At 42.8% G+C, this 22,094-nt stretch overlaps 1 protein-coding gene across 2 annotated transcripts in view; it reads left to right on the top strand.

The window, feature by feature from the left end:
- myo7ab (myosin VIIAb) overlaps positions 1-22,094 on the top strand; it is a 156,402-nt gene that overhangs the window by 55,306 nt on the left and 79,002 nt on the right. For both annotated transcript variants that reach the window (XM_060936076.1, XM_060936078.1), the window contains exons 14-17: positions 10,660-10,795; positions 15,836-15,942; positions 17,148-17,285; positions 21,503-21,661. In XM_060936076.1, coding sequence (XP_060792059.1) covers positions 10,660-10,795; positions 15,836-15,942; positions 17,148-17,285; positions 21,503-21,661 — 540 coding nt within the window. The remainder of the gene's footprint in view (positions 1-10,659; positions 10,796-15,835; positions 15,943-17,147; positions 17,286-21,502; positions 21,662-22,094) is intronic.

A 22,094-nucleotide genomic window follows, 5' to 3' on the forward strand; every position in this document is an offset into this window, starting at 1 on the left:
GTTGAGGGGGGATGTGGGGGGAGGCATCCCCCTTCTGAAATAAAAATCTCAAATCATCCCCCTTATAAAACGGCCATCGTCCCATCACATCCCTTGTGCCATTTTACCAATTAATGTGGAAATTAGCCTACTATTATTTTAACAAATATTACTACTATTTCAACATTAGAGGCTTTGCGCAGTGATAGCCTACATGTAACCAGATAAAAAAGACGCATATTTATTTATTCGGTTGCACCTCTTATTCACACCTATACGGAGGTTTCAGTCACTGAAAACAGCTACTTTTGCAAACTCTGGGCAGAGTGGCGATTTCTGAAAACTCCATCTTCAGACACGCGTGTAAATCGGGAAAACGAAGCAACAATGGGCGAGAGGGCGCGCGTGAATATAATGAGTCATAGGTGTGAATCTTTCACCGAATGCCAATTGTCCCGGTTCTTCATGAAATCGCACGCGCACGCACAAATTCATTAGGTTAACTTTCAAATAACTGTTCTTGTGCACTTGCGACACCGGAGCCACTTTCCTGAATTTTGAGCTTCGGAGTATTCGCTTCTTTATCTATTTAAACAATGAATTTATTTGTCACATACATTAAATTACTAATGTAAAACATTAGTAGCCTATTTAAGCAATAGCTGTTTTCTCCACTGTTTTTCGACCTTTTGTGCTTAGTGAATGAGACACTTCATTACACTCCACTGACCGACTTCCAATTCCGGACTTTTTTGAAAATGTAAAATATAGGCCTACGAGATGTTTTTTTGGGACTTAATTCGCGTTGGTCCTTCACTATTAATTTTTGAGACTGACGAGGCACTAAATACTGTGGAATTATTTTCTCCTTACTATGAAGTTTGGCATCTTAAACAAGTGTCGGGAGATCTTGCAGCCCGACTCTGCAGCCTCCAATGTTTAAGCGAACTGCTGAAACCATAATGTTTAAAGATTAAATCGTAGGCTAATCAAACCAAAGAAAAACACAGCCTTTCCAGGACGTTGTCTGTCGAAGCCTGTTTAACCTACAAAAGGCTTAATAGCATAGGTCTTGCTGCGGCTTCAACTTTTTCACCTGATCACCTTTCAGTAGGCAAATATCATTATTACTACTACTACAAAAGGCCTAGTATTAGTAGTAGACAAGTAACCTAGTTGCCTAGTAGTAGGACAGCCAAATTGTTTCATCAGTGGCCCACGCCGAGCCTCCCCGGGACTAGACAGTAGCGTAGGCTTTATTTATTTATTTATTTATTTATGCCTATCTAGCGCAACAACTTATTCCTTTACATATACTCAAACATAGCACAAGAAAGGGTTCAACAACAGGCAATCACAGCAGCTTGGTGAAGTTCTAAATCACATCGGTGTCAGACCTATGGGCCTACCCCCCACTCCATTTTTTTTCCTCGGATCTGCATCAATCTCATTATTGACCTTTAGCGCTCCCAGTTGACGGAAGTCCGTCGTAGCGACGGAAAACTTTAATCCATGTGTATTACGCCACTCTCCCCAATGGAGAATGAGTGTGCAATATTGTTATAATACTGCACGCTGTCAAGACAACACGATGTCACACGCAAAGATCCAGTGACAAAACTTTTCTGCTGCGCATGCACGCAATCATTTATTTTGTCAGCCGGGAGAGAGAGAAGACGGGGTTAATTCAGTGCTAGGTTTAAGCACTAAATAAATAAACTGAAACTAAAGACGCGCTGAACACCTGAAAGGCTACCAAAACTTCATTATACAGTGGATATAAAAAGTGTACACACCCCATTACAATTATAGGTTTTTCTGATGTAAAAAAAAAATTAGACCACAATAAATAATTTCAAAACTTTCCCCACCTTTAATGTGACCTATAACCTGTACAATTCAATTGAAAAACAAACAAATCTGTTAGGAGGAAAAACATAAAACGTACAATAAGCTGGTTGCATAAGTGTGCACACCCTTAAACTAATACTTTGTTGAAGCACCTTTTGATTTAATTACAGCATTCAGTCTTTTTGGGTTCACACCTGCCATCAATTAAAATGAGACTGATTAACCCCAAATAAAGTTCAGACATTTACTCAGTTGCATCCTCCAGCAAAAGCCAGGGTTCACAGAGAGCTTACAAAGCATCAAAGGGAGCTCATTGTTGAAAGGTATCAGTCAGGAGAAGGGTACAAAAGCATTTCCACAGCATTAGATATACAGTACCATGGAGCACAGTGAAGATGGTCATCAAGAAGTGGAGAAAATATGGGACAACAGTGACATTATCGAGAACTGGACGTCCCTCCAAAATTGATGAAAAGACAAGGCGAAAACTGGTCAGGGAGGCTGCCAAGAGGTCGACACTGTTAGGACTTGGACTGTTTTGGCCTCTAGAGGCCGCTGTTATTTCCTTTTCGTGTCATATTTATTTTGGCCTCTAGAGGCCGCCACTGTTCCTGTGTTTTGTGTTTTTTTTTGTTAATTGCCTGTTAGTCCTAATTATCTTCACCTGTGTCCTTAATTAGTTTGTGTATTTATACCCCTGAGTTCAGTCCTCTTGTCACGGAGTCTTTGTGCTGTTATGTTTATCTCCAGTTTCCTTTGTACTGTGTTTTGTGGATCTTCTGAGCTTTTGCATTTTTGCCTTTTTCTTTTTGAATTATACTCTTTGTTTTTGTTTTTTGTTTTGCCCTGGATTGTATATAGTGTACATAGTATAAATAAACCTTTTGTTACTTTTTCTACTTCTGCCTCACGCCTCTGCATTTGAGTCATTCCCCTGGTGGCCTAGTGGGGGTTTGCTGGATCATCACACCAACGAACCAGGTTCGAATCCCAGCAAAACCCTAACAGAAAGACTCCGTCATGACCGACTCAGCAGAGGCTGCTTCAACTGTCTACCCGGCCAACCTTCAGGGAATTATGGCAGCTTTGACACGCTTCGGAGCGACCATGGACGCTCATGGACGTACGCTCACCAGCCAACGTGAGGCCCTTGCTCACCACGAGGAACTGCTTCAGCAAATTGGGAAAACCCTGGCACAGCTGACATCTCTGCCTGCATCTCCTGATCCAGTTCCTGCTCCTGATCCAGCTCCCACTCCTGCTCCAGTGCCTCCTGCCATGCTGCCTTCTTCACCTCGCGAACCCAGCCTCCCTAGCTCTACCTGGAGACCGTCTACCTCCTTCAGTGACTGTCCAGAACCCATGCAAGTGGGTCGTACTCGCCTCTCCGCATCTGAGAGGGAGCGCAGAAGGAGGGACAAGTGCTGCATCTACTGTGGCAAGCCTGGTCACTTCCGAGCATCATGTCCCGAACTCTTGGGAAAAGGACCGCCCCGTCCAGCCGAGGGAGGGTTGTGACGGGGCCTACCCTCTCTCCCGGACTCCCTGGCCAAGGAATCTACATCCCGGTCTCCATCTCCTGGGGTGAGTCTGTCCACTCTTGTCAAGCTTTGATAGACTCAGGGGCGGCTGGGAACTTTATGGATATTCACTTCGCCCAAAGCATCAATATACCTACTGCACCTCTTGAAGTCCCTCTGTCTGTGTCTGCCCTCGATGGCCAAGCGTTAGGTGATGGAAGAGTCACTCAAGTTACTTCTCCAGTCTTCCTCCAGTCTCAAGGTCACAAGGAAGAAATATCCCTGCACCTAATTCCTTCACCTGAGTTCCCAGTTATTCTAGGCCTTCCTTGGCTTACTCGCCACAACCCTCGCATAGACTGGGTAACAAGCCAGGTTGTGGAATGGGGCCCTGCATGCCATGCCTCTTGTCCGCTCTCTAGCTCTCCTGTGTCTCCTGCCGAGCCCCCTGATCTCACCGAGTTATCTCAAGTTCCCACAGAGTACTGGGATCTCAAGGAGGTATTCAGCAAGAGCAGGGCCGCCGTTCTTCCTCCGCACCGGGCCTACGACTGTGCCATCGACTTGCTCCCTGGGACTACCCCTCCTCGTGGCAGACTGTTTTCCCTCTCTCAGCCAGAACGCAAGGCTATGGAGGAATACCTCAAAGACGCCCTGGTCTCTGGGTTCATTCGACCCTCCACCTCACCTGCTGGTGCCGGCTTCTTCTTTGTCGGCAAGAAGGATGGGGGGCTTCGACCATGTATTGACTACAGGGGCCTGAACAAGATCACTGTGCGCAACCGATATCCCCTTCCGCTGATGTCCACTGCTTTCGACCTGCTCCAAGGCGCCACCGTCTTCACCAAGTTGGACCTACGGAACGCATATCACCTCATCCGTATCCGACAGGGAGACGAGTGGAAGACTGCCTTTAACACCCCGTCTGGGCACTACGAATACCAGGCGATGCCCTTCGGACTCACCAACGCACCAGCTATTTTTCAGGCCCTAATCAACGATGTCTTAAGGGACATGATTAACCTGTACGTCTTTGTCTACCTCGATGACATCCTTATCTTTTCCAAGACCGTGCAGGAGCACCGCCACCATGTCCGCCAGGTTCTCCAGAGGCTGCTGCAGAACAATCTGTTCGCCAAGGCCCAGAAATGCGAATTTCATGTTCCCGAGGTCTCCTTTCTGGGATTTATTGTACGGACAGGCCAACTCCAAATGGACCCTGCCAAGACCCTGGCCGTCCGGGACTGGCCTACTCCCAAGTCCGTTAAGGAGGTTCAGCGGTTCTTAGGATTCGCTAACTTCTACCGCAAGTTCATCAGGAACTTCAGTTCTGTGGCAGCACCCATGTCAGACCTCACCAAAGGGACAGGTGGATCTTATGGCTGGTCTCCTCAGGCGGAAAAGGCATTCAAAGACCTCAAGGCCCGCTTCTGCACGGCACCCATTCTGGTCCTCCCAGACACCTCCCAACCATTCATCGTGGAGGTGGACGCCTCGGACAGTGGTGTCGGCGCGGTACTCTCTCAACGTTCGGAAGGAAAGCTGCACCCCTGCGCTTACTTCTCCCACCGCCTGAGTCCTGCGGAGTCCCGGTACGATGTGGGGGATCAAGAACTGCTGGCGGTCAAACTGGCCCTTGAGGAGTGGAGGCACTGGCTGGAGGGAGTGCAACATCCATTCCTGGTTTGGACTGACCACAAGAACCTGGAGTACCTCCAGCAAGCCAAGAGACTGAACCCTCGACAGGCTAGGTGGGCCCTGTTTTTCAGTCGGTTTGACTTCACCCTCTCGTACCGTCCCGGTTCCAAGAACACCAAACCTGACGCACTGTCCAGGCTGTTCTCTGCCACTAACAGGGAGAATGAAGTCGGGCCTATTATCCCGGTGTCTCGGATTGTGGCCCCTGTCCGCTGGGGTATTGAGGAGGCTGTTCGACGAGCCCAACGCCAGGACCCCGGTCCTGGGACGGGGCCACCGGGCCTCTTGTACGTCCCACATCAAGCCCGGGCCAAGGTTCTCCAGTGGGGTCACTCTTCCCCTCTCACCGCCCACCCGGGAGCTCGGAGGACCCTGGACTTCCTGAAAAGACGCTTCTGGTGGCCTAACATGGAGCAGGAAGTAAGGTCATTTGTCCTGTCCTGTGAGGTTTGCACCAGAACCAAGAACCCACGACAGCGTCCCCAGGGTCTCCTGCATCCTCTGACCATTCCCCGGCGTCCCTGGTCCCATGTGGCAGTCGACTTCATCACGGGTCTCCCTGAGTCACAAGGTAACATGGTCATTTTGGTCATTGTTGACAGATTCTCCAAGGCCTGCCGCTTCATACCTCTGTGCAAACTCCCCTCTGCTCTTGAAACAGCGAAACTTATATTTAATCATGTCTTCCGAGTCTTTGGTCTTCCACAGGACATCGTCTCAGACCGAGGGCCCCAGTTCTCCTCCCGAGTGTGGCACGGGTTCTGCAAGGTCATCGGAGCCACTGCCAGCCTCTCCTCTGGGTTTCACCCACAGTCCAATGGTCAGATGGAGAGGCTCAATCAGGACCTGGAAACCACCCTGCGTGGCCTGGCTATGGATAACCCGACATCGTGGAGCACCTGGCTGCCATGGGCAGAGTACGCCCACAACACCCTGCAGTCATCGGCCACCAAGCTGTCGCCATTCCAGTGCCAATTCGGGTTCCAGCCACCTCTGTTCCCGGACCAGGAGGAGGACGCGGGGGTGCCCTCGGTCAACCAGTATGTGAGACGGTGTCGCAAGACCTGGAGCAAGGTCAGGAGGACCCTCATACAGACCTCCAGAACCAACCAGACTCAGGCCAACCGCCACAGAAGACCTGCACACACTTTCCGCCCTGGGCAGCGGGTTTGGCTGTCCACTAAGGACCTTCCGCTGCGGGTGGAGAACCGCAAGCTTGCTCCTCGCTACATTGGCCCCTTCAAGGTGGTGCACAGGGTGAACCCTGTCTCCTACCGGCTCCAGTTGCCCCGGACTCTGAGGATCAACCCCACTTTCCATGTTTCCCTGTTGCGGCCTGTACTGACGTCTACGTATGCCCCTGCCCCTAGGAACCCCCCACCCCCCCGCATCTTCCAGGGGCAGACTGTGTTCACTGTGCATCGCCTGCTTGACTCCCGCCGGGTCCGCGGCGGGTTGCAATATCTGGTGGACTGGGAGGGCTATGGTCCTGAGGAGCGCTGCTGGGTTCCTGCTCGGGATGTCCTGGATAAAGAACTGTGTTGGGACTTCCATTCGGCCCATCCGGATCGCCCTGGGAACGTCAGGAGACGCTCCTAGAGGGGGGGGTCCTGTTAGGACTTGGACTGTTTTGGCCTCTAGAGGCCGCTGTTATTTCCTTTTCGTGTCATATTTATTTTGGCCTCTAGAGGCCGCCACTGTTCCTGTGTTTTGTGTTTTTTTTTGTTAATTGCCTGTTAGTCCTAATTATCTTCACCTGTGTCCTTAATTAGTTTGTGTATTTATACCCCTGAGTTCAGTCCTCTTGTCACGGAGTCTTTGTGCTGTTATGTTTATCTCCAGTTTCCTTTGTACTGTGTTTTGTGGATCTTCTGAGCTTTTGCATTTTTGCCTTTTTCTTTTTGAATTATACTCTTTGTTTTTGTTTTTTGTTTTGCCCTGGATTGTATATAGTGTACATAGTATAAATAAACCTTTTGTTACTTTTTCTACTTCTGCCTCACGCCTCTGCATTTGAGTCATTCCCCTGGTGGCCTAGTGGGGGTTTGCTGGATTATTACACCAACGAACCAGGTTCGAATCCCAGCAAAACCCTAACAGACACCAACACTGAAGGAGCTGCAGGAATTTCTGGCAAGTACTGGTTATGTACTACATGTGACAACAATCTCCCATATTCTCCATATGTCTGGACTATGCGATAGGGTTGTAAGACGGAAGCCTTTTCTTACAAAGAAAAACATCCAGGCCCGGCTAAATTTTGAAGAAAAAAAAATCAACTCTCCCAAAAGCATGTGGGAAAATGTGTTATGGTTTGATGAAACCAAGGTTGAACTTTTTGGCCACAATTCCAAAAGGAATGCTTAGCACAAAAACACTACGCATCACCAAAAAAACACCATACCCACTGTGAAGCATGGTGGTGGCAGCATCATGTTTTGGGGTTGTTTTTCTTCAGCTGGAACAGGGGCTTTAGTCAAGGTGGAGGAAATTATGAACAGTTCTAAATACCAGTCAATTTTGACCCAAAACCTTCAGGTGTCTGCTAGAAAGCTGAAGATGAAGAGGAATTTCATCTTCCAGCATGACAATGACCCCAAGCATACATCGAAATCAACAAAAGAATGGCTTCACCAGAAGAAAATTAAAGTTTTGGAATGGCCCAGCCAGAGCCCAGACCTAAATCCAATTGAAAATCTGTGGGGTGACCTGAAGAGGGCTGTGCACAAGAGATGCCCTCGCAATCTGACAGATTTAGAGCGCTTTTGCAAGGAAGAGTGGGCAAATATTGCCAAGTCTAGATGTGGCAGGCTGATAGACTCCTACTCATTGATTCACATGGGTCACAAAGGCTAGCCCATTTGGTCCAATCCCACAGAAGAGCTACTGTAGCACAAACTGCTGAAAAAGTCAATGCTGACACCTTTCTGTTTTAGCCACCATTAACTTTTCAGCAGTTTGTGCTACAGAAGCAGTAGTAGATTTATAAGATTTCTTATATTTCTTCACTGTCTTAATATTCAATTATGCAATGGCATATTGATCATTCTAATACATTTGGCTTTACAGCTTTATGTATTCTGATTTATACACTTATTTCTGTACCTAAATGTTAGGGTTTTGACAGGGTCGATAACTACAATTAATTTCCCTCTCTTTACAGTTTTCAAGAGCAACTTCTTGACAGTAAGAAGGAATCTAACATGTTAAATAAAAATGTAAATATTCTGTACCTGGTATAAAAAAATCTTCATCGAGTCAACCATTAATGATGCTAGAATTACAAACGGCTGACAAACTGTTTTGTATACATCTATCTATCAACCAATCAGTCTATCTATCTATGAAGCACTGTATTCTATCACTATCTTAAATCAATCTATAAATAAACATATCAATATCTAAATAGCATATTGTTTCTAATACATTATTGCTATATAATTACTATAACTGAGTGATTCCACGCTTATGGGTACTGAAATGGGGACATGAACTTATTTTTAAAAATTCACCTAAAACCATTTCTTTTTTTACCATCAGGTCACAAAACATGTAATCTTTAATGAATGATATGTTAAAAGATAACTTTAATTTTCTGAGATGTAATAAAAACATATTTATATGCCAAAGTCAGAACATAACAGAAGTGTTGTGGACATATATATTCTCAATTTTAACAATGTAGAATTACTTTTTGAAACATAGGAAGGTGATGTTTTAGCAAATATAATTAATAAACATGTGTAGTAGAATAAACATACACATTCTTTCAATAAGATTAACATGGTATATAGCTAGATTGTAATTAATTTGTAACAGACGCGAGATGGACAATCGTAACAGAAGTAATGTAACAGACATCATTTTGGAACTCATAGGCTTGACTTTGGCATATAAATATGTTTTTATTACATCTCAGAAAATTAAAGTTATCTTTTAACATATCATTCATTAAAGATTACATATTTTGTGACCTGATGGTAAAAAAAGAAATGGTTTTAGGTGAATAAGTTCATGTCCCCATTTCAGTACCCATAAGCGTGGAATCACTCAACTATGAATGAATATACCGTAAATAAATGTTTTTACTATCCATATTGTTGTTCTATAAATTATATACAGTATTATTCAGTTAAATTCTATAAAATATATTATTCATTGTTCATACATATGTAGTTTATGTATAATTTATGCCTCCTCATAATAGCTTATTTTAACATAAATAGCTTATTTTCCCTTAATGTTAAAATATTCTTTAAATATTTAAATAATATTGGCTGGCTTTTTTGTGGTATATCAGATATATTCCATTCAGCTAACATGACAAGTAGAACATGAGAATGGAATATATCTGATATACCATGAAAAAAGCCAGCCAATATTATTATTATTATTATTATTATTATTATTAAGAACAGGGCGGTAACTTACTAATATTGAATGCTGATTCTGATTGAATGTAATTCAGTGTTCTGTCGATCCAATGTACAAAGTCAAAGCTCTAACAATAAAAATGGTACAAGTCCAAAAAGCCTGAACAACAACCCAACTTGTATACAAGCGATATCCAGGTTGATAGTTCAAGGTCAGTTACTTTTGGTAGGAGTTGTTACATTGCAGTTGTTCAAAACAAAAGGGCTTTGTTGAGTGAAGTCCACAAGTGATGTCCTCTTGTAAAAGTCTCCGTCACTTTTCCTCACCTCCAAGTAGAACTTTGACAATATTTCCACTCTTGATCTCTTTTCCAGTTTTTCAGTGTCCGTTGGTATGTTTTTCTCTTGTAAATATGTGTGAAGAACATATAATTAAATTTTGGTAGCCTTTCGGGTGTTCAGCACGTCTTTGGTTTCAGTTTTTAGTTTATTGATTTAGTGCCTAAACCGAGCACTGGATTAACCCTGTCTTCTCTCTCTCCCAGCCGACAAAGAAATGATTGTGCGCATGCGCCGCAGAAAAGTTTTGTCATTGGATCTTCGCATGAGCTCCGATGTGTGACTTCATGTTGTCTTGACAACGTGCAATATTATAACAATATTGCGTGCTCATTCTCCATTGGGTACAGTGGTGTAATACATGGAGGATAAGCGATATGATAACAATATTGCATGCCATCAATAAACCCACGAGAAGGGAATAGAATACATGTTTTTATTCCACGGAAAAAGTGGCCCATACGTATAATAATACATGTTATCTTCAGTAATACAGACATAAGCTGCTCATAAATATCCAGGCATTGCTTTTGAAATGTTATATGAATGTACAATAGTTCCTTTTATATAAATAGAACTAATTTTACTTTGCAAACCACCTCATCATTTTGCAAATTCATCTGATGTGATGTGATGTGATGTGATGTGATGTTTATTTATGTCAACACTTAGCTTCATTAGCATGGTAGTCAGGCTTAACAAGGCACATGATGGATTTCCTGTGATTAGGTTAGCATGATTGGAACTGTGATAAATAAAGACTTGTGAAATATGACCAACGAATCCTCATACTTGTGTTCAGATGTATTGAGTTTGACACAAAAGGCTATCTGGTAAAGCTGTGTGATGCACGAGTGGGATTTCCTGCTGTGTGTGTGTGTGTGTGTGTGTGTGTGTAGGGAACTGATGCCACCTTGCTGTATAAACTCAACTCCCAGCACAAATTCAATGCAAACTACGTCCCCCCTAAACACAGTCACGAGAGCCAGTTCGGCATTCAGCACTTTGCTGGCGTGGTCCACTACGAAACCAAAGGTACCTCACAGGCTCACTAATCCTTCTGCCGAAGTGAAAAAAAGCAAAATATGGTCTTTTTTTCAACACCTGAACTCATTTTTAACTGGTTATCCTGTTACGGCTGATTTATTCTGATTGGGTTTGGAGTCAAAGTTAATTAACGCAGTGCTATATTGACATATTTTGTAATCTCCATGGCAACCAGAAATGTTTAGCAACAATTTTTCTACCTTCTATGGTAGCTAGCTATAACTCTAATAGCTATAGCGAAATGAAATTGTGGTTGCTGTGATAGCGGAGATCCATATGGTAATGCATCGACCTGATTTTTGATGGCTTTTGCGGCCGTACAACATCCGTATGTACATATGTACGAATGACATACCACAGGGAACCCGACCGTAAGTGCAAGGCAACGTATCTCATAAACACTTAACCACGGGACAACGAAATTTGTATCTTTATTTGCATAAAATAGATGGATTTTTATCCAGCACTTATTTTTAATTTGTTTTTTAAGAAATAATGTGGGATTATTTACCAACACTCTAGCAGCCTTCAGCATTAAGAACAACAGCAGAGAGTCTCTGACAGGTGCACATGTATTTTATTCTTCTTGAACACGAATATAGCATCAAACACGGACATGAAACACCATACCCTGAGAAAACTAAAGAAAAGAAAACGAAAATAATTAATGTAACATGGTTGTAAACAAATACACAATTTTGCAGAGTAAAGTTTACAGACTATGCTCTGAATGTTACACACCTTGCGCCGCTCAACCAAGGGTGCAAACCTCTACAAGTTAGCCAAAGATGCACCTCTGTGTTCAAAGTCTCGTGCTAAACCACAGTTCAACCAATGCACCAAACACAAACAAAACACACGCGATAAACAGCACACACCAACTTTACGCTGTGCATGAGTGACCTATCAGGATGACAGACAGCAAAGCTTTTTAACATACCGTGCTAAATCTCTGATGGTGGCACATGGTGAATATAAACACAGCAGTGAGCGCCTGGAGCATAATAAATACAGCTTCCTGAGCTGACAGCTCTGCCCATAACATGAATAATAATGAGTGACAGCTCTGGTTGCAACTTAAACACATTTTACACTCATCAAGAGCTCCACTTTTAGCCTAAATATATAGAGGAAGAAGAAGAAGCCTTTATTTGTCACATGCACACTCAAGCACAGTGAAATTCATCCTCTGCATTTAACCCATCTGAAGCAGTGAACACACTCATGCACACACAAGTGAGCAATGAGTACACACACTTACCCAGAGCAGTGGGCAGCTATGCTACAGTGCCCGGGGAGCAGTTGGGGGTTAGGTGCCTTGCTCAAGGGCACTTCAGCCCAAGGCTGCCCCGTGTTAGCCTAGCTTGCATGTCTTTGGACTGTGGGAGAAACCGGAGCACCCAGAGGAAACCCATGCAGACACGGGGAGAACATGCAAACTCCACACAGAAAGGCTTCCATCAGCTGCTGGGCTCGAACCCACTACACCACCGTGCCGCCACACCACAGTGTGCCAGCTAGTTAAGTAGCTGGTACACTTGTCCATGATGTCCATAACTCAAATGAATGTTTCAACAACTACTTTTTGGGCTTTGAGTCAGTTCGAGGTCACACATAGAGGGTTGTTCTGCTTTAATGTAAAAGATAGTAGCATGAGATAACCAGGATAGTCAGGGGAACATACTGTATGTGTTTTGCATTCATGCATGTTCTAGACATTTCATCCTAGAAATGGCTATTTTAGTTTTTTTTAAAGGTCCCATGGCATGAAATTTTCACTTTCTGAGGTTTTTTAACGTTAAAATGAGTTCCTCTGACCTTCTTAAGTCACCCCAGTGGCTAGAAATTTCATAATGTGTAAACCAATCTATGCCCAACATTTGAGAATGGCGCGTCAAAACGGCACATTGATAAGCTCTTCCCTTTACTACGTCAGCAAGGGAGATGATCCCCACGCCCCCCCTCTGGATTCCCACCCACTGTATGGATTGCCCCGCCCAGTTGCAATGAGGAGACCATAGAGGACACAACAACATGGCATCACCTAAGCGAGCGAAACATGGAAATTGCGCTGTACATGGATGTGACAACACAGAAAAGAGTCTGTTTTTACTGCCGACGGGAGAGCCCCTGAAGACGCAGTGGCTTAATTTTATTTACTCCAACAATACGCCGTCGAGTCTACCTAAGACGGTGTATGTTTGTCGGAAGCATTTTCCTGAGGAATGTTTCCACAACTTGGGACAGTACAGGGCAGGTTTTGCACATCAACTGTCACTGAAGCCTGGGTCCGTACCAAGCATCCCTGCCCCATCAGCCACAAACACCGAACAAGTAAGTGTATAACTGGTCGTTTTGCTGTGTTTTAAAATCGGTGCATTAGCCTAGCAATGGCTACATTAGCTGTGCAGCTAACCGCTTCCTGCAGTTAGCCAGGTAATCTGCGCTACAAAACTAAAGAGCATGCAGCATGCTCTGTTAAACTGAGTTTAGTCTGGAAATTGACTGTAACTTATGAGCTTATGTTTGACTATTGCTCCGCAATGCATGTCTTCTGTTGGATAAGCGATATGTTGCTGTAGTTGCTGCTTCTATCCTCTTTGGTTATGGAGTGCATGTTCAAGCCTAGGGTATTATACGTTCGTAAACTACCACTCCGAACACTCTCACTCTCTGTTCTCTGTGTCACGTTGAGTTTACGAAAGGAGTCCAAGGGAGAACAGGGTTTTGTCTTAGCAGCGTGGCTACAGGCGCTGATAGCAGCGAGTATGTGTGTGCGCAGCTTGGTCAAGCCCCTCCCCCTCCCCCCATGGCCCGTCCCCACCCTCTACCCTTCCCCGCCTCCTGCTTCTCATTAGCAAAACGACGCACTGGGAAAAGCGCTGAAATGGGGCTTTCTCCCAGGAGGCTATATTTATGTGCCGAGGGTTCATTTCGAGAAAGGCTGTGGATATAACATCCGGAAGCCTCCACGAGCCCATTTAAAGCATCAACAAACCACCATGCCATGGGACCTTTAAGATTGATCAAACATATGAAACAACATATTAATCTAGGGCCATTAAGTTTTAAAGTATTAAGTATAATAAATCTGTTATCGCAAAATAATAACACATTGCAGTTACCACGACCAAGTTGACTATTTCTCTATAACAGCATGTAGTGAAGGGTTTTATTCCTAATTCCTGTCCCGGTTTATTTATTAATGAGTGACGCATAATACTTTTTATCCATTTATAGTCACATTTGATGTTGTGGATTGTCCACAAAACAAGTTAGTTCCCTTTATCACTTTAGTTGTCGAGGGCGGCATGGTGGTGTAGTGGTTAGCACGGTCGCCTCACAGCAAGAAGGTTCTGGGTTCGAGCCTAGTGGCCGGCGAGGGCCTTTCTGTGTGGAGTTTGCATGTTCTCCCCGTGTCTGCATGGGTTTCCTCCGGATGCTCCGGTTTCCCCCACAGTCCAAAGACATGCACGTTGGGTTAACGTGGGGCGGCCTTGGGCTGAAGTGCCCTTGAGCAAGGTACCTAACCCCTGACTGCTCCCCGGGCACGCTAGTGTGGCTGCCCACTGCTCTGGGTGTGTGTGTGTGCTCATTGCTCATGTGTGTGTTCACTGCTTCAGATGGGTTAAATGCAGAGGATGAATTTCACTGTACTTGAAGTGTGCATGTGACAAATAAAGGTTTCTTCTTCTTCTTCTTGAAGCTGCAAACAGTCATTTTCTCACCAGCCTTGTTGTTCTTTCTGTTAAAGTTACTAAGATAAGAAAAAAAAAACAGCTTGCTATATTGGTAGATATGACTAAAAATCACAAACTCTTCTGTCCAGAAGACTTCTAAAACTTGCAAAGGTTAAACTTACAGCTTTACCTCTGACAGTTTCGAATTACTGACACTGGAGACTCCTTCCATAAATTGTAAAATTTCCTCACAGGAAACTTCATTACATCAACTTCTCGTTTTAAATCCATTTAAGTATGTGGACTGTGTGTCATACATGTTCCTGTGTAAGTTGTTAAAACAGAAAAAAGAAGAAAAACTCACAAAAATGTATTTTTGTACAAGCACATTAATATAAGGCCAAGTTTACATTAGACCGTATCTGTCTCGTTTTCTTCGCGGATGCACTGTCCGTTTACATTAAAACGCCTGGAAACGCCGGGAAACGGGAATCCGCCAGGGTCCACGTATTCAATCCAGATGGTGTCTGGTCCGGTGCTGTGTAAACATTGAGGATACGCGGATATGCTGTGCTGAGCTCTAGCTGGCGTCGTCATTGGACAACGTCACTGTGACATCCACCTTCCTGATTCGCTGGCGTTGGTCATGTGACGCGACTGCTGAAAAACGGCGCGGACTTCCGCCTTGTATCACCTTTCATTAAAGAGTATAAAAGTATGAAAATACTGCAAATACTGATGCAAATACTGCCCATTGTGTAGTTATGATTGTCTTTAGGCTTGCCATCCTTCCACTTGCAAGTGGTAAGTGATATGCACTGGGATCACACACACAGCGGCTCAGTCCCAAATCACTGCTCGTGCGCTTCACTCGCGCGCTCTGTGAGCTGCGCAGGGCCGGAGTGCGCACCCTCCAGAGGGCACTCGCTGTTCAGGGCGGAGTGATTTGGAGCGCAGGATGCCTGCGGAGCCGAGCGTATCCGTGTATTGGCGTTGCTGTGTGCACGCGAATCGTGTATTGGCGTTGCTGTGTGCACGCTAATCGTTTTAAAAACGTTAATCTGATGATCCGCTGATACGGTCTAATGTAAACCCCACCTAAGTGTCATTTTCAGGAACTATGTTCAGACCTGCTTTTATAGAAGATTAATCAACACCTTCTGACCAATCAGATTTGAGAATTCAGCAGCACTTTGGTGTATCATGATATATTCCTAGGCTACTTTTAATTCCTTTTTGAATGTTAAAAGAACATTATTTTTAATAGTTAAATACCATTTATTTGGGGTTATTTCAGTATTCCATTATTATATCAACAGTATCTTAGGGTCTGTTAATATCTTAACAGGTTTTTTGGAGAAGAACAGAGACAGTCTCCACAGCGACATCATCCAGCTGGTGCACTCTTCCAAAAACAAGTTCATCAAACAGATCTTTCAGGCTGATGTTGCCATGGTGATGCCCTTTTCCGATACTAAATCCCTATTTATCCTGCATTTATGTTCCTCCATTAACTCCACTTTGGAAACATATCACTCACAGCACAGTCAGGCCTGAGTTTATGTTGACTAAATGATGAAAGATTGAACATTACTGTTTTTTGTCCCCCCCAGACATAATATACACTTTTTTCCCCTTTCTACTTTTTTTTTTTTAGTTTTGGCAGTTGCTCTGTCTCACATACTAACACTGCTTCAACATGGTGATGTCAGGCTTCATTGTGTTTATTGCTTATCGTCATGCGCTATTCTCTCTTAGCCGAGACGCTGTCTATTCTGCCTTACCATTCTCTTCTAACACTAGTCAATTCTCTTTCTCTCTCTCATTCCATCTATCGACCCATCACTCTGACCTCCAGTATCTCTGTGGCTATGTGCCGACCACCATGTCTCCTCAGCAGGTAATCGGTGGTTGTGTGTCCCTGTACGCTCCCCATCTGCAGTGCTAACAGCCTGTATCTCTGCACCATTAATCTACAATGCACTCTCTGCGGTGTCTTTCCCTCAAAACTCATTCCTGTGGTTGATTTCTCAGTGGAAAGCAGCTCTGGCAGTGTAGCAGCATGATTTAATAAACCCAACAGTGGCATTCAGTAGAGTGATGCATTCTTGGGAAATCTTAGTCATCGACTGGTGAGAAAGGTTCTGGTTCGAGTTCAAGTGCAATGTGGCTGGTTCTTTTCAAAAACTTCTTCTAAGCAGAAGTTCAGATTGCATATAACTTTCCTGGCACTGAGTGAGCTAGAGGAGGGAATAAAACCTCCAAACCTGAGTTTTGCCTTTTTTTTTTCTTTTTCATGATATTATATCTGCCCATCTGTGTCTTTTCTTCATTATGCTAACACAAAACTCAGACAGATACAGACAGAAACTCAATGAGTCCAATATCAGTAAAAGACAGAAAGTCAAATACAAGAAGAGAAAAGCATGAGAGGTCGCTCGATATAAGACAAAGACGGAAGCTTTGGAGAGCAGGAATGGTTGAGGTGACTATAAACCCTGTAGACTTTTTAGTGTGTGCGTATGTTGTATTTGTGTGTTTTGTGCATAATTGTGTGTACGTGTTTGTAGAACGTGTTTGCAATAGTGAGCACTTTCTCAAGGATTCCACACTCTTGTGATTTCCTAAGTGTTAATCTGCATGTGTACGTGTTTGGTCAGGGTATAGAGACTCGGAAGCGTTCTCCGACCCTGAGCAGTCAGTTCAAACGCTCCCTCGAGCTGCTCATGAGGACTCTGAGCACGTGCCAGCCCTTCTTCGTGCGCTGCATCAAACCCAACGAACTCAAAAGACCGATGGTGAGTCTGAGCCTAGAAATTTGTATCTGGATCTGTTCCTTTACCCTGTATGTAACTGATTGATCAAAACATGTTTCATGTACAAAGTTTGCATCTTTAATTTTGTACTAAAGCCTCCAGACTAATATAGCCAACAAGGATGGGTGAGGAAAAGTAGCCACCAGTTTAGCATCATGCACTATACATACTGTACAGTATTGTGCAAAAGTCTTAGGCACCCTTTTTTTTAAATACAAACTTTGTTATAGATTTCTATTTCATGACTTCTACATTGTCGAGTCAGTACAAAAAAAAATTTTGATTTCCAAACGTTCATTTTCCAGCACAAAATTTAATGTTAAAGAAAAAAAAGTTTGTATCTGAGCAGAGGATTACATAAGATACCACTTTTCAGATTAAAAAAAGCAGAGGTGGACAGAGTACCCAACTTCATTACTTAAGTCAAAGTACAGATCCCACTGGTCAAATGTTACTCTGATACAAGTGAAAGTTGTCCAGTCAAATTTTTACTTAAGTTAAAGTACTGAAGTACTTGCTTTTAAAAATACTTAAGTATTAAAGACCCACTGACAGTCATTTCGTATTAATTTTTAAACAAACAATATATGACTCCAAAGATAAATTCTGGTTTTAATTCTTGGTTTAACTGTCCGTTTTAAACATCAGAAGTAATTTTAAATTTCGCGCAGGGAGATTGACCTGGATATGAACTGGGCTCATTCAGAGATGCCGGAAGTGACGTCACATCAGTGTGTCGTTTTTGTTTACAAGTCACTATGTTGGTTCAGTTCTCACAAGTCTTGTGATATTGAGCTGTGGTTTTGTTGTGATTTCCTTGCGTGAAAAAGTTAAATGGCGTCTAACCGAAAAGGGATTATATGTGTGGCTTACGGGTGTTCTAACACCACGTCGGAAGGAGTGAAACTCCAGTCCTTTCCTTGGAAAAAACACCCTGAAATAGCAAAAGAGTGGGAAAGAAACGTTTCCAAAACACGTGCGAACTGGAAGTCAACAAAATGGTCACGTCTCTGTTCAGCACATTTCGAGGAGCACTGTTTCACTTTGTCGTCCAGAACTCGAAGAACGTTTGATCCAACTTATCTACTGGTGTTGGAGGAGTCAGCTGTGCCGACGTTGTTTGACAGGCCCGGGCCGAATCAATCTATCAAAAGAGAAACAAATGACAGCAGACCCCCCGAAGGGGCGGTCAAAAAGCGAAAGTCCGGTGGTGCCTTTGCCAAAAGAGAACGAGCCAGGGTACGTGGCTATGCGTTGTTATTCAATACATGTATGTTGTTTAAAATTTTATTGTAACGTCACAAATGCGTCTTATACCATTGCATATTACTTATCAATAGGCCAAAGCAGCTAATACCAGTAATGTACAACAACTGAAAGGCCAATACCTTGTTTCATATATTTAGTTAGGATAATATACATGATATATGTGTGGAGTGATAGATATAAGATGTCATCCAGCATGTTTTTTCCTATACCATAAAAGAAAAAAAATTACAACAAATTCCTTTCATCACCCCCTCCTCCGTGTCTTATTATAGAAATCGAAATACTGACAGACTATAATATAATGCAACTTTCTTCAAATTAGATGCTCCAAGAAATAGAAGACTCAGAACCCAATGTACATGTGCCAGATCATGCAGAGGAGGTTATACCAAATATTGAATCTGAGGTTTGTCACAGACCATGCAGACATTGTTTTCAACTTCTACATGCCATGAAATTGTTCAAATGTTCTTTTGTCTCTTTATGTTATTCTTATTTTTGTATTGATGCCGACTGTGTTGGTTCAAACTGATACGGTAAAACGCCGAGTTTTGGATATTCTTCATAACACTCTTCTTCATGCTCTGAATCAGAAATATCCGCATATTCGCCACTGAAACTTGACGAAGAACAAGAGAAGTGATCGTCTTCGACATGAGCCATGTTTTGTTTTCATGCAATCCAGAACGACATACACTGATGTGACGTCACTCGCCCTAGCGGCAAAAACGGGCAAATGGCTCATGGCGCTTGTAGAAGCCGGGGCAAAAAACACAAAATCGGCTCTGAAATTCTTGATTTTCTACAAAGACGACCCTTTATTCAAGTTGAGTTTTGGATATTTTATTTCACAATACAGCAATAAAACAATAAATATACATATTACTTGGTGTAAAAAGTTGTGTCAGTGGGTCTTTAAAAGTACATTTTCTGTCAACGCATTATTGTATTATTGCCACAGCGCTTACAAAACCTAATATCTCTGAAGCAACCTACTGGATTTACTGACTAACTTGTAGAACCTGTAGAATAAACACCTGGTAGAACGTTATAAAATGAAACAACTGAATTGACAAAAAGGATCCATTGTCCACAAAGCAGCATGGTAGTGTTCTGATACGGCAGTGTCAGAATCATAATAAGATGCTAGCTAGTTTTTCCTCTTTGGCTACTGGAAAAAAAAATACATAGTACCTATAGTAATTATGCAAGGTCAGAAAAGCTACAATGTTAACATTACCAAAGACAGAAATGTGAATTCACAAAATGAATGCATGCTATGACATCATAGTGGTTTAACATTAAGCTAGGTAGTCAGTGAAGCTCCTGACATGCTAGCAAACTCTTTTCAAACTCGAAATCATATTGGGTAGCTAACGTTACTAAAAAAGAAAGATTTCTACATTCTGTTTATTTGGCAAGATTATGCTAAAACATTTCTAAAAGGACTTCAGATAAGTTAATGTTATTCATGTTAGCGTAGCTCTGTTTTTACATGCTAACTGTGTCCAAGTTAACTAGCTATGTGTAAATGTTAGCCGTGGACAAGGCTACGGCAACTTGGCGGGCAAATCCATAGAAAGTCATTTGACTAACCAGACTGCATAGCTATTGCAATGTTATCGCTAGCTCTAAAAGCACAGACAACTTTATTGCAAGCTTTCTCTTGGAATAAAACGTTTATATACCTCAATATGCTTCCGCACGTTGGACGGCGAGTTTTTGTAGGCCGTGATGTGGTTCGTTTTAGGCAAACAAATCAAACATTTAAAATGAAACGTATCTTTAATCCTTTCAGAAAACTGAAACATGGGTTCATGGGTCCACGCATTCTCCAGAAGAACCACCTCCTTCCATTCTGCCATCAACTGACCTGACCCTACTGATTACTGATCGGCTGTCTCAGTGTCACCTGTGAAAAAACCAATCACGTTTTAGAAAAGAAAAGAAAAAACATCCGCTTTCAAAACTGCTTCATAGTAACGAGTAACGAGGACCTTGATAGAAATGTAGTGGAGTGAAAAGTACGATATTTGTCTTTCAAATGTAGTGAAGTTAAAGTCATAAGTTTCCAAAAAAAATAATACTCAAGTAAAGTACAGATACTCAAAAAGTGTACTTAAGTACAGTACTCAAGTAAATGTACATCGTTACTTTCCACCTCTGTAAAAAAGAAAACATAATGAAGGCTGCTGGGTTTTGGGGCAAAATTAAGAAGTGAGTGTGAGAGTCAAAGTGTCCAGAAGAACTGTGGCTGGTTCTGCAAGATGCTCAGTAAAACCTACAGCTCATTTCCTTATAAAACTGCACTCATTGCACCTGAGACTACTTTTTTTTTTTTAAGCAAAGGGTCGTCTCACACCAAATATTGACTTTGTTTCATTTATTATGGCTTACAGTCTCTTTTTTTTAAATGTTGAAACATTTCATTTCATTATTTTGAAGCCATTTTTGGTCTACAGCATTTCTTTACATGTGTCGAAGACTTTTGCACAGTACTGTGTCTTAGAGAAGAAGTCTGTAGAGTAGAAGTCTGTATTGGATGATATTATTATCTGATTTACTGTCTTTACGCTTTTGGCCACACCTCCTGCATGAGTCATACTACTGTGGAGTGTGCTGGGGGGGAGTGATTTGGCTTCAATGACTGTTTTTAGCTTTTTGTTCATTTTCCAGACAATAGTGTCAAATAGTGTGAGAGGTTATGTCCTCAAGATTAGTTGAGACACTGAACAACTCCATATGGTTTAAGGTTTGAGTTAGCACAATGCTAAATGCTAGTCAGAAGCTTCTCCTACGCCTAGCTTTGTATCAGTAGTTGAAAACTACAGAAGCAAACTTCGGACACCAAGCATAACTGACTGCGTTTGAGATAAAAGGGTATGAGTGCTGAATATCACTGTAACTTCTGATCTTTTTTCCCCATACAGTTGTTTGATAGGGGGTTGTGTGTACGGCAACTGCGGTATTCCGGAATGATGGAGACCATTCGGATCCGCAGGGCTGGATATCCCATACGCTACACCTTCGCTGAATTTGTGGAACGTTACAGGGTCTTCATACTGATGGCCAAACCAGCCTATTTACAGGTGGACAGGAAAGCATAGCACAATCTGTCAAACTATAAACAAGTGAATGATCTTCAGGTTGAAGAACACTAACATGCAAATTCCCAATAATAGACATCATCTCAAGTCATGACCAATGACCATGGTCATGAGCAATGTGTTGTGTTATACACTCAGTAGCCTCTTTATTCGCTATATTGTACTTAAGATATAATGTCTGAGACTCTGAACTGTATAGACATGGCTTACAGCTAATATACCTTATACCACCAGAGTACTGAATTTTCAAATCGCAGGTACACATTAGTAAACTTATTCCAATACTTTACTGTTTCTTGAGTAACAACATCCCAGTAATTTACAAGGATATGTATGGTGAATGCTCCACATTAACAGATTAAAAACGTAGAATTGTCCATTTGGTGATCTGCTCTGTAAGAAGACATTTACAGTG

Source organism: Neoarius graeffei, chromosome 12, assembly GCF_027579695.1.
Source record: "Neoarius graeffei isolate fNeoGra1 chromosome 12, fNeoGra1.pri, whole genome shotgun sequence".
Classification (NCBI taxonomy): domain Eukaryota; kingdom Metazoa; phylum Chordata; class Actinopteri; order Siluriformes; family Ariidae; genus Neoarius; species Neoarius graeffei.